The 13,502-nt window shown below is 35.2% G+C and overlaps 1 protein-coding gene and 1 long non-coding RNA gene across 3 annotated transcripts in view; both read left to right on the top strand.

Annotated features, from left to right (window-relative positions):
* The first annotated feature begins 837 nt into the window (after nt 1-837).
* LOC135673567 (uncharacterized) lies at nt 838-3,992 on the top strand. Its single transcript, XR_010513394.1, has 2 exons — nt 838-1,149; nt 3,687-3,992. It is a non-coding gene; the product is annotated as an uncharacterized LOC135673567 (long non-coding RNA).
* Nucleotides 3,993-4,479: 487 nt separating this feature from the next.
* The window catches only part of LOC135673566 (callose synthase 9-like), a 75,807-nt gene continuing 66,784 nt past the window's right edge, over nt 4,480-13,502 (top strand). For both annotated transcript variants that reach the window (XM_065182619.1, XM_065182618.1), the window contains exons 1-7: nt 4,480-4,640; nt 4,909-5,124; nt 8,083-8,180; nt 8,392-8,555; nt 10,482-10,605; nt 10,757-10,867; nt 10,945-11,070. In XM_065182619.1, the coding sequence (XP_065038691.1) occupies nt 4,923-5,124; nt 8,083-8,180; nt 8,392-8,555; nt 10,482-10,605; nt 10,757-10,867; nt 10,945-11,070 (825 nt within the window). In that variant the 5' untranslated portion in view covers nt 4,480-4,640; nt 4,909-4,922. The remainder of the gene's footprint in view (nt 4,641-4,908; nt 5,125-8,082; nt 8,181-8,391; nt 8,556-10,481; nt 10,606-10,756; nt 10,868-10,944; nt 11,071-13,502) is intronic.

The raw sequence follows: 13,502 nt of genomic DNA, 5'->3' as shown, positions 1-13,502 counted from the left end.
GCACATATGCAAACAAAATCTTGTATATTGCAAGTGGTCGTATGATTTATTTTTTTCAAAAATAAATTTATTTATTGAGCTGATCCATGGATACAAAGATGATAAGAAGAAAAAGATGGGAGGATCACTCCCCTCTAAAAGAAAAAAATTAAGTACATTCTAACATGATTTCTTGGCCAATTAAATGTTTGATTGTTTCATGGTAAACATGAAACAATTGAGATGCATATGTAGGGTTATTTTAATAAAAAATATATGAATAATAAACAATTGAAACGATTCATTGATCCAAATTGATTTAAAAAATATTAAAAAAATGATTAGAATGAGTGAACAAAATCTCGATTTATATATAAAAAAGGAGGCATTAATGGGTAGTTAAGAGAATTAATTGAGGCTATTCAAAGTAAATTATCTATCAAAAATAGATACAATTGTTACCTAGTACGATGAGATATATATATATATATATATATTAAAATTTACTAGAAAATATACATTAATATTTAAATATTTATAATTTAATTAACAATATTATCTTTTATAAAGCTACATTGTGACAAAAAATCTATATAACGAATCCCAAATTCGATATTGGGAATTATTATTGTTATTATTGAAGGATAGGCTGAACCTTCATTATTTAGAAAAATATAACAAAAATAAAATAAAATCACATATACAAAGTATGTTCTATCCAAATACTGGATGGTGCACTTAAATGTGCAATACATAAATAAAAATATGCACTCTCACATAGGTTCTTTAATATTAAAAATTAATAGTATAATTAAAATAAAGAAACCGTTTAAAGTTTTATCTGCATTATTAATTTAATCGACGCAAGCTCGATTGACATTCAAATCGGAGCGGTCGGATCATGTGAATAGTATCGAGTCGTGGATGGATTGCTGTTGTGGGATTCGAGTAACTAGGGCGCCGAAACGAAGCCGTGCAAAGGGGCGATCATGGCGGCGGCGTCGTTGACGAGAGGGGAGCCCCTGCTGTCGCGGCTGGCGGCGTGGTCGACCTTCGTCGTGTTCCCGTCCGCTGTCGTCGCCTACTGCCTCACCGTGACCCAAGCGAAGCCTCCCAAGAAGCAAGATCTATCTCCTCCCTCTTCCTCCTAATAATTCCTTCTCAGATGAGGTGATTTGCTTCTCTCTTTTCGTTATCGTTGCTCTCCTTTTCTTGATGATCTCCAAACAAATTCTGTACAAGGAGCGTTGTCAATCTCGATACTTATCTTCTTAATCTATCGTCTATCTTGTTACGCACATTATCTCTTGTTTTCAGTTTTAGCCCTAGGTTTTGGTGACATTGCTTGCCGTAGGCTCTTCTAGTACTTGAACCAACTTATGGGGAAACCATGATTCGGAGAAGTTTCGTAATGTGTATAAACACGACAACACGAAGGAAGGTGAGGGATGGGAGATACTCTTCTATCTCAAGCACATATCGATACGGGCAAATGCAATCTAAAGAAAAAAGTTTGCGAGTTAGTGGAATCATGACACATCTCATAGGAACCTTATAAAGCAATGGTTGAGTAGTATCCTGTTACCTTGAACTGAAAGCTACGAGGCTGTTAAATCTTTTGCTTTAATAGGTTCAGTAGTTCTGATGAAAAACAAGATTACTTCATAATAAAAATTAGTTCTCCAGCTCCAGCCTCTTGTAACTGGATGCTATATTGGAAAGTAGTTATTTTAAAGGTCAAGTGAAAGGCAACATGAGTTGGGAATATAAAAAATTATGAAATTCATTGATGATGGAAGGATATACTCGCAGCCCCAGGTTCGCTTTTGACCCTTGAGTTGTGCATCCTTGATGTGAACCTTCGATAAATGTTGCTTTTCATGATAAACAAGTGGGACTACATACAACCATAAAGTGGGTATTTAGGCTCAATGATTTTTTGAACACTCCAAAGACCAAGCTCTCCTTCTGCATTCTCTTATCTGGGGCTGATGTTTATAGGTATTATGATGTGAAAAACAAGGGTATTGTGATGAACAGGGGATCATGAGTCGGGGCAATCTCTGCTAAATAACTTTAGTAAGTTGTAACTTGAAAAACCAACTCATTTGTTTGTCTGCTGCTAAACCTTCTTTAAAATTTGGAAATTTTGGTTTTTTTCTTTGTATCCCCTTCTTTCTAAGTCTCTTTCCTAATACGGTTCATCTTAACAACAAGCTCAGGTTGCAGACTGAGAAAATCTTTGTTGTGTGGCTGTTACCATATCATGTACTTGTGGGGGACATGTATGCTATTCAAATTTGACAAGAAGACCTTGGTGTGGAGATGGATAAAGGGAGATGCTGAACCAATTAAAAATAGCTTGCTCACATGTTTTTGTTTAAGAAAGGTGACAGACTCAGAAGTTAAACTTTTTTGTGTAACTCTTGACTTCTCATTTGGGAAAATGTTATGTTGATTTATCTAGTTCATAAATTCCAGTGCTGATCAGTTAATGCTCATGGAGGCTTTGGATTATGCTGACGTTGTTATGCTTCTTAAACTATTTAAACTACCCAAACTGTCAAACTTCTTTCAAAAAAGCTTTGTTGAATATATCCTGTTATCTGCTGTTAGTGATTTAGGTTTGAAGTCTTTGTGCTCATTCAGTGCATCTCCTTTTGCGTTCTCAAAACCTTATGCCATTTGATTCTTCTTGGATCAATTGGTGAGATATTGCATTTCATGGTGAAAATTTTGACTTGTTTAAAAAACTGTCTGTTGGAGTGTAACTTTTGGTGCATGTTTGTTCTAGTTGTTCTAAGAAGGGTAAATTAGACTGTAAATTGCGGTATTCAGGTTGCTGTGTTTTTCAGCCTGGTGCGTAAATCTGACTTTGTCGGGTATAACAGATGAATTTTTACACGGTCAGTGTTATGTTGACACCAATAATAAGCTAATACTATATGCTTGTAACCTTTGGTTGATCTTACATTCATTTAAGAAGTGCTTGGAATCATGATTATGACCTAATGACTTTATGGTGTCAGTAGTGTTAGCTTATTAGTTGGATGCTTGGTTAGTCCAATTAATTTAATTGGCTTGCTGGAAGTTGAGTACCCTTCTGTTGACAAATGCCTGGATCGAGTGAAACGCTGTTTTGTTGCAAAGAAAATTTAGGGATTTCTTGTGGCAATGCTACATCCCCCAAAGTCCTTATTAAGAAATTTTTGAACATGTGTTGTTCAAATATCCCTCACATTGATGGTCTAGTTAGCTCTTGTTATATTCTTTTACATAGGTGTCGGGTGGTTGTTTTGGTGTTCGTGCAGTTGATGCTCTTCGGTGGATCCCTAATGATCTATTTGATGATCCAAATGCCAAACTATCTCTACTTCTTCGTCCTGGTTAAGTAGTATTGTTATGTAAGATCTGGCAATCTTTTATTAAACAATGAGTGTTTACTACTACTGCTGCTAACACTGCAAGGCCCCATCTTTCTTTCTTGGTGTGCATTGTCTAACTTGTAGCTAAATCATTTTGTTTTGTATCAGATCAGTTAATTCTTTACAATATCGCCTGAGCTTTGTATTAATTGGGCCTGTGCATCAACGAACTTACTGATTTAATTATCTTCCTCGTATCATAAGTTTGATAATTTCACCTCCTCGTATCATATCATTTAAACAAGAATTTTCACTCTTGTTCCTGGCTTGATTTGTTAACAGGTGTTCAATGTGGCATGTTCGGCAAGAAAAGCAGCTTCCTTTGGACTTTTGCGGGAAGCACTTCATCGGATTCCACAACTTAGTATCAGCGTTGAGAATTCGTCTTTTGTTTCGTGATGCCCACTCGGGCCAAATGTTCAGTAGAGACTTAGAAGGGACCTCTTAAGATGTTATAATTGAAGTACTGTTTTGAGGGTAGGGAACGAGCAATTGGTACGTGGTCTAATAATCTCTGAAGAGAAGTTTAGCCAAAAGAAATGTTTGACCAGCATCATATTTTGATTGAATAGACAGAAAATAACAGGATGCAGGTGTCTAACTTTTACCCAAGGTCGTTAAAGCGCACACAAGCCAAATTGAGAAGTCGTGACATAATATAACCAAGCATAAACACTCTTTTAAGTTCCAAGACGCACATGTTATTTTTGTCCCTCGAGATCTATGTTTGTAAACTGTGAGACAAATATTTTAGAAAAACAAGTTATTTAATGACATGTTGCTTGTAAGAATGACAATAGCTTGTGGCCCACTTACAGGCATCTATTTTGACTGATCCAGGTGGCGTCGGCAGGTCCTTTTAGCCTCAACTCTACAAATTGAATTACTATTATTGGTATTTCGCCTTCTAAAACTGCATGATGAAATTGATAAAAAATTGTTGACAACATAAAATAATTATTTAAAATCTGTAAATTCATGCGAACAAAAATGGTTATTCGAAAGGGTAGATCGTCGAGAACAGCACACCAAAACACATTTCTAGGTTGTTTCTTCGACGCCATCATATTAACCCTAGACATCACTACATTGTTTTCGTCGACCTCTTTTCATTAGCCACGCGCTCTCTCTCTCTCTCTCTCTCTCTCTCTCTCTCTCTCTCATTTCCAGAGCCTCTGCGTTGAAGGAAATCTAACTGCGTGCTCAAACCTCGCTTCTTCCCCCTTCTCTCTCCCCGTAAGATGTCATTCCCCAGTCGTCTCTCTCTATTTCTCGAACTAAATCGACCCGTCCTCTTCTCTTTTTTCGATCTATCTCTTGCTGTTATATGGTCATTTTTCTTGTTTTTTGGCATATAATTCCTTGTCTGTCCTACCTCTATTGCTTACTAGGGTTTCCCGATCTGGAGCTGAGCTTTTACGCTGAGAAGTGAACATTTATTTTCGCTTTGTTTTTCTTACTTCTCCTCGCGATTTTGGTTCTGAGTGGCTATTTTGTGTTTTAGGTCCGTGGGGGGAAATGCTGACGCCGGAGGAGAACTGGGAGCGGCTGGTCCGGGCGGCCCTTCGCGGTGAACGGCTGGGCGTTGGTGCTTTTGGGCAGCCCGTCAGCGGTGTTGCAGGGAATGTTCCGTCTTGCCTGGCTAACAACACGCACATCGATGACATACTGAGAGCGGCTGATGAGATCGAAGACGAGGACCGCAACATCTCAAGAATCCGTAAGATACATTATCTTATTCTTTGTTGTTGGAGAGAGATTCCTTGAATAATCTTGTAGCCTACTAAATGTTCTGTTCTACTTCTGCTAGCTATTTAGTTGCAAACGACCATGAGTTATCACGAGATTTATCTTCCATTTATTTCTAATTGTAACATGTGCTCTTCTTATTCAGTTATCAATTGCATTGGTATTTTGAAACTCTCATGTCATTTTTTAGTCGAAGCTAGTAAGACGGATGCTGTCTCTTCCACCAGGATATTAGTCTGAACCGTCAAACTTAATTAAAAATTTCTTATGCGAAGTAACTGAACACCATTATATAATTGCAAGCGGATTAAGTAGTTGTTGATTTTGTACTGTGATAGTTGTTCATGATCAATTATGTTCAGTTGTCCTCCTTTTTTACATTGTGTTGTCATCCTTCGGTTTTTTTCCTTAACAAGTTTTGTTTAATCAAATGGGATTGAGAAGGCTTTTCTTGTGACTCTTGTTAGTTTGATATTATACCTCCAATGATTGGTAAAGGGTTCCTTTAGATTACAAATTAAAGGCATGCTTAGAAATAAAAGTCAAATTGGTACGAGGAATTCTTTCTTTATTATTTTATCACCTTCTAGCATCTTCATTAAGAGGATTATAAAGTCTGGCAGTACACACCAATGAGAAATGGTGGGCTTCAATACAGATCAATTATGTAAGCTGGTGGTTGGTCATATTTTTGTTGACGGTGTCTTCTTATTAATTTTGTTATCCTATCAGTTCCGTCAAAAATAATATTTTTATTGTGTGAAAAATTTGCTATGCTTATTTATTATACTTTCTTCCATTAGAGCTTGCCTCAGTGCATGACATTTCTTATTGTACCACATTAAAGCGGATCCTCCTCTCTAGGACTTCAACTCATTGTATTGTTTATGGATGTATTTTTTACAACCATCGACATAGCCATTTAGTTTTCTAGATGCACTCTTGCTAAGTTTTCTATTTGCACCTATCTTTAAGCCAAGAAATATTAGTATAGTAAATAACTATTGTATATATATCATACCAATGATTGTGACCTGCAACCTTGGTAATAAAAATATGTGCTATTGTGGTCCTTATGATTCTTTAATCATCATGCTCGTGACATGCATGGTAAAACAAAAACAGATATGTAAAAGGATAAAGATTTGGGATTGATTCTAATTTTTTTAACATCGTCAATCTTTGTTGTAGCAGAGCTTCCCTATTTCCTTAAAAGGTAATGAACTAGTCAACGTCCTTTCTTTCTTTCTTATATGCTGTTCTCTCTCTATCTTAAATGACTATATATCACAAATATTGTGACAGTGATAGATGAAAAATCCGATTGTTGCACCCTTTCTTTGTCTGTCTATAGTTGTAGTAAGATTTTATTTATGTTTCCTCTATATTGACTTCCCCTCTCTTGTTCTTCCATCTCCTACTCATCTCTTTTTGTGTTTCTTTCTTTGAGATTTAAAAAAAATAATAAACTTTACCACAATTGGCCAATTACTATAGGGTTTGACCTATTACGATCTATATGGCCAAGAAATCATTAAAAAAATAATGTTTTTCATACATGTTTGTCAATGAAATGGCAGCAAGGTTTATTGGGGTAGAATCAACCAAAAATAATTTTAAATTTAATGTAGATATAAAAATTAATATATTTGTCAAATATAAACTTTATCAAGATTTATTTACAAAAAAAAATGATGCAGTTCGACAAAAGAAAATGAGAAAATTTAGGTGAATTACCTGGTATTAGGTTCAGAAGTTCAATAGAAAATGCATGTAATAAATATATTCTTTGGAACAACACCACTTTTTGTTGTTGTTGTTTGTGTATATGTATGTATGTATGTATTAAACTGTATGGTTTTAACCTGTGCGGACCTCACTTTGTAATAGCCTCGCCTGCATGGACTTGCAATTCTTTCCTTATCGCCTCTTTCCTAAATATGAATTATGCTTTATCAGGTGTGTTTTGGTGCAACATTTTTTATCTGCTGTATTTGCATTTCTATAATTTTCTTTTAGTATCTTTTTACCTTATTTTTGTATATTTTAAGTATTAGAAAACACTTGACACTATTTGAGTCTGTATTTGCTGACTCTTTGACAGTAGGGTGCATATATAGGTTTTGTTGAAATTTCACTTTTAAACTTAATGCAGGATTTTCACTTTTCAAACCACTCATGCTAGTTGATTCTGGTTTTTTGGTGTTGTATTTGTATGATTGTGTCGACATTTCAGTGAAATGTATATTGTAGTAACATCATTTCAGTATCGCTTAGTGTCACTTTTACGATAATAAATTGATAACTCATTTTCACTACTCATCTGGATATGACACTTATGGTGTTCTAACATCGTTAATGGTGTTCTACTGCTGGCCACATATGAGGAGGCAGTATGTTACCTCCTCAGCTAGGTTTAGCTTTATGCAGTAGTTTATGAAGACAGAGCCATATGAATGCACATTATCCATACTTACCCTCCAAGACAGATCCGTATTGACAGCTATATCATTTGGCTAGTGTTGTTGGCCTGAAGGGACTGATTTTCTATTATTTAAAGTTACATCTTCACTAATTTGTAATATCTTCAGCTTAACATAGCAAATGTTGATTCTTCAGGATGACAGATTGATGGTGGTGGTAAGATTTGCTACAATGAGGCAGATGTGTTTTTTAGGAAACCACTTCACCTGTTCAAGCCAATTGTGTTTATTTGATCTTTATGTATTCTTTTCTATTTTGTGTCTTTCACAGATACTTTGAACATGACATATGCTAACTCTCGAGTGTTCTTAGTATTGTCATTCTGCATTTAACTGAAGCAGCATTTTACTTATGAGAATGCTATGGCTTGCATACATTGATACAACTATACAAGTGATGTTGTAGAGATAACAGTGTCTACTTTTGTTTGATGCATCTGCTGCAGTATGCGAGCATGCATATTCATTGGCACAAAACTTGGATCCTAACAGTGAAGGCAGAGGTGTGCTTCAGTTCAAGACTGGTTTAATGTCGGTCATAAAGGTATGGCTATTCTGATAGCAACTAAGCTGCAACTCTTAAGAATATCTTCCACCCTTCATGTGAATACTGCAGTAGTGCATCCTGACTTCCCCCCTAGCTCTTCTCCTTGTGGCTCTGAAGTCGACCATTGATCAGTTGCCGATGATTAATGTAAAGCAATTAGATATTTTACCCTCATTGTCTAACATATTCTGCCTATGTACATTTCCAGCAAAAACTCGCTAAGAGGGATGGTGGAGGCATAGACCGTAGCCAGGACATTGCCTATCTACAGGAATTTTATAAACGCTACAGAGAGAAGCATAAAGTTGATGAGTTGCGTGAGGATGAGATGAAGTTGAGGGAATCAGGTGTTTTCAGTGGCAACCTTGGAGAGTATGTCTTCAAAGTGACACTGTTAACATAATTATTCTTTATATATACATGTTCACTCTGTATCATTTTCTTTTTAAAATTTGCATAATCATTATGAATTTGCGTTCAACTTACTTAGGAGCATGTTAGAGCTTGCAGTTTGTTAATGTTTGCAGAAAAGATCATTCTAAACAGCAATTTCTTTACTGCTGTTGATGTTCTCTTTGAATGCTTCACCATCACCGATAAGAATATTTGCGATTGAGCTTCATTAGTATGTCATCAGGCATGGGGCATGGGTTCTTGATTAAGTAATTTCAACAATTTCTTGTGAGTCATGAAATGCTACTCATAAACTGAGGTTGATTGCTTCAACAAATTTAAAACTATTACGCTTGCAGCCTTGCAGTACCTGAGTTCTAAGAAAATGACTACAACTGGGTTTTGACTTAAAAAAATGAAGCTTCACAAGATAATTTGTTAAATGGCTAAATATTGTTGCCTCCATCTTGAGCTGTAAAATTGTTATGAAGTTTTTTTTTCTCAATTATGCATCTATAGATGCTTTTTATATGGTCCTAACACTTATAACAACTCTATCATATACACATTCACTGTTTATCTATAACTCTATGGATAATATCTTTATCAATCTCCTCTTTCACCTAACCAATGGCTAAAACTTGTGGGAAATTTTTATCTATATTTTTGTCCAAAGATATCTTAAAATTTTACTTGTCGGAACTTCTTTCCATCTACTATTGTTTAAATTTTCTCCTGGTAATGCTAAATTTGGACTTTTATATATTTGTTCTTAGAACTAACTCTAAAACCCTTAATTTATAAAGTTTCTCTCTATTTTCCCAAGTTTACAATTAACCACAATCTGACTTTTGTTGACCATAATAAAATTGGAAGTGAATGTTTGATAAAAGTTTATCCTGATGAGGCCTGGTATCCTTATATGTTATTGATGCAGAAAAATTTGGACTCAAAAGTTGATTTTTGATAACCTAACGCTAATGATAGCCTTACCCTGCATCTTTATCACCTTGAATAAAGATTGATCTTTGTTCTTTTCTAAAGGCCACCATTTAAATCCGTATTAAATCTATTATACACTTTTCTTTAGTTAATGAAAAACATGTGAAGATCTTTCTTCTTCTTTGAATATATTTTTTTTAAAACCAACTGTTTCAATAGTGAATTGCTTCTGTAGTTGTTCTTCCATTCATAAACCGACTTAATCTTTAGCAACTTCTCTAGTTGTTCTTCCATGCATAAACCTAAATGAATCATTAGAACTTCTCTAGCTTTCGTTTGCTTATTTCTTATATAATTTAGGAAGCAATGAATGTCTCTCTTGTTCTTGTAAGTTCAAATGAAAATGCTTGTTCAATCATTTGATAATTTTTAGTTCTCAAACTTTTTTTAAATAATAAAGCTATCTAAACTACCCTGTGGTCATGTAAGCTCTTCCAAACTTGAGTAGTGTGATATGTCAAGTCATATATTGTTATCTAAATTCCTTTCTTTTAACTCTTTTTTTACCTAATAATTACTTTTGCACTTTTATGATAAATTTATTGGAAAATTAGGAGAATTTTATTGAATGGATCTTCAGTTTGGTGTCTGTGGTTTGACTTTGACCCAGTAGGATTGTATAATTAATCTCATCTCTTGGTCCTTTGGAAATTTGCAAAGCTCTTATTCATTTGAAGTATCCCCATGTGTAATTTATTGTTTCTCTTTTTGTTTGGAGGAGGAAAGGGCTGGAATTTTCAATCTTAAATTACTATGCTGTACATGGGACTCTGATTTTCTATTGTTCTTTTTGTTTTGCCTTTGGTATGTATTGCTTGAAAATGATGTTGGATTATGGAAATCAGTTATCTCCTTTTTTTTTTCTATATTTTACATTAATAAAACTTGTTGCACTAAAATCAGGTTGGAGAAGAAGACTGTAAAAAGAAAGAAGGTGTTTGCAACGCTGAGAGTCTTGGGAACAGTACTCGAGGATCTTACTAGAGAAATAGCTCCTGATGATGCAGCTAAAATAATATCTGAAGAGGTTTATATCATTTTCCTGTGGAATATTTGTCTCTTAATACTTATAAGTTATAAATGCTTGTGTTTCCTGTATTGTTCATTATGCAACAAATTACAAATATAAATTTTTTTGATCCTTACCACATCATTATTGCCCTTTATGCTATCCCTAGATGAAGCGGGTTATGGAAAAAGATGCTGCAATGACAGAGGACATAATTGCTTATAACATCATTCCCCTGGATGCACCATCTATTGCAAATGTCATCGTCAATTTCCCTGAGGCAAGCTGTTAAAGCTCTTGTAGCAAATGTTTATTGAAATTCCTTTGGCTATCTATATAACAATTTTTTACATTTAGGTGAAAGCTGCAATTTCATCATTAAAGTGCTGCACAAACCTGTCTAAGCTTCCTAGTGATTTTCCTGTTCCTGCTGCAAGGGATGCTGATGTACTTGACCTGTTGCAATATGTCTTTGGGTTCCAGGTTGGTTTTTCATTTGTCAAGTTGTACTGTGCCACATATATTAAAATCGAATAAGGTGATGAAAACAGTTTGTTAACTTTTTTCCATTGGCGTCTTGATGATACTTTGAAACGAGTGAATCTTACTTGTAGCTTTTAGCCGATTACATAATTGTCATGGCTTAGAAGGAATGATGCCATATAAATGTTTGGTTTGGTTATAGATGATATGCTGCTTTCTCATCATTAATTATAATATCTTGTAAGTTGATGCTTTGTCTAGTATGTCGGAAACTACTTGCGGCAACTTGCTTCCAGCTTGTTGCAGTTGCAAAGTATTTTCTGCTTCTAGTTGATAACTTAATTGTCATGGCTTGAAAGGATTGGTGCCATATAAATGTTTGGTTTGATTATGTTGATGATGTGCCGCTTTCTCATCTTATTTATATTGTCTTGTAAGTCAGCGTTGTCTAGTATGTTGGAAACTACTTTAGGCGATTTGCTTTCTGCTTGTTGCAGTCGCAAAGTATTTGCCACCGGAACTTGCTTTGTTGAGACCATATGTGTATGATGCCATGAAATGAAAAAGTAATGCGAACGAAGTTTGGAATGAAGAAAAGAAAGGAGAGACAGAAGGCACAACTATTCAGCTCCAGCTACAAACGACTGCAGTCTGAAATTGGGTTGTAGAAGTCTCAAGTCAGATTTGAAAGTTATCTGGGATTCAGTTGTCATTTTAAGTGTTTTAACATTTTTCAGAAATAGAAAGTCTTGTGTCATAAGTTTTGCTTAGTAATTTTAGAACTAAAAAGTTGATGAAATTTCCAAATCAAATGGTTATCAATTGAAGAATAGAGAGCTGTATTATAGTATAAAATGAGTAAATTGTTTCAGTTTATCCTCAAACCTTTCACTCTTTTTCTGTGTTCCACTGTTCTTCTCTCCTTACTGTTTTTCTCTTTTAGGTAACAAATCTTGTGCTATTAGTGTTTTTTTTTGGTGCTTGGAAAAGTATATTGCCTTAATAATTTTTGCTTAAAAGCAGTTCAAACCAATGTCTGCAGTACCGAACTGTACCGCCTGGTACGGGCGGTATGTACCGGTCCGAGTGCACTGTAGCTATGTAGCAGAGCTACAGTACTTGATACACTTGGGTGTACCGCTCGGTATACTGTACCGTACCGGTACCGAGCCCAGGTCGAAACACCGGTACGGTACGGTATTGCGAACCTTGGTTCAAACCTGATTCATAAATCAAAAACCTGATCTCTTGTTTATTACATAGCTGAAGGTTTTAAATCTCTTTCTGATACCGCTTTTGGTAATATATGATTAGGTAAGATATGTATATACCACCTTGATATCACAAAAAGAAACATATTGGTCCATAATCAGAATGGTAGATATGGGTGGCATGGTGTTCAGTATGATGACATAGCAATTCTCTTGAAGTTCAACTATGTTTTTTGCTGTTCAAGACACTACTCGTACTCCTTTACACTTAGCAAACCAGCCCTTGTATCTAGCTGAGACTTTGTCCTAAGCAGCCTTATTGCATTTGTTCTTCTGATCTGTGCTGCATGAAGTGGAAGCTGGGGCCTGATTCATGTTCTTCAGTTATCCATTGGCATATCTGGAGAAATTGATGATTAAATCATGAAAATGGATGAACATGATGGACGGTGATTGAGTCAGCTAGAGGTTGTTTTGAAGTGTTTTCTTTCATATTTTTGAACCTCAATATAAAATGGTCAGCAAATGTTTTACATAAGAAGCATGTGAAACTGATTCGGAAACCTAAGAAGGTTACAGAATATCTGGAAGCACTGATGGATACTATGCCACTGCTTGTTAAGCCACAACAAAGGTAACATAGTATCTAAAACAATATACATATGCTGGTTGACCCATTTGTTGCCAATCAGCCAAAATGAAAGTTTAGAGCAATTCTCATAGCAGTCTATAACACATGCAAGATGATACAAGTTGGGATAAGAAGTGCAAGCATCAACAGGCGCAAGGAGATGGAATGGATGCTAATTAAGGTCATGACACTTTGGATCCTGTTTAGGTCTCAAAACCTAGTATTATATTAAGGATGAAATGAAGAAGTGAGCTTATGGTTGTGGTTTGGTTTTAAACTTAAGATTAGGTTCCTTTGAGTTACGTGTTTTTGAATTCTCATCTATATTTTCTTAAGCAAACCAAAAGATCAATCTATTTGAATTTGAGATTTTGTTGACTTACCTCTCGTGTCACAAACAGGTCTAGTCTCAAATAAATACATATGTTTCGTATTTTATTGTCTTAAACTATATTTCTATTATTTGTAATGACTCGAGTTTATAATGATGATTTCTTAGCAGTATAGTCTTGTCCTGCTTAATGTTTACGTTGGAACTAGTCTGAACCAACAAATGAAACAAAATGCGTATTCATTGACATGAACATAAG

This window comes from Musa acuminata, chromosome BXJ1-5, assembly GCF_036884655.1.
Source record: "Musa acuminata AAA Group cultivar baxijiao chromosome BXJ1-5, Cavendish_Baxijiao_AAA, whole genome shotgun sequence".
NCBI lineage: Eukaryota > Viridiplantae > Streptophyta > Magnoliopsida > Zingiberales > Musaceae > Musa > Musa acuminata.
Note: the sequence above shows the minus strand (reverse complement) of the source record. Positions and strands in the feature narration are given on the sequence as shown.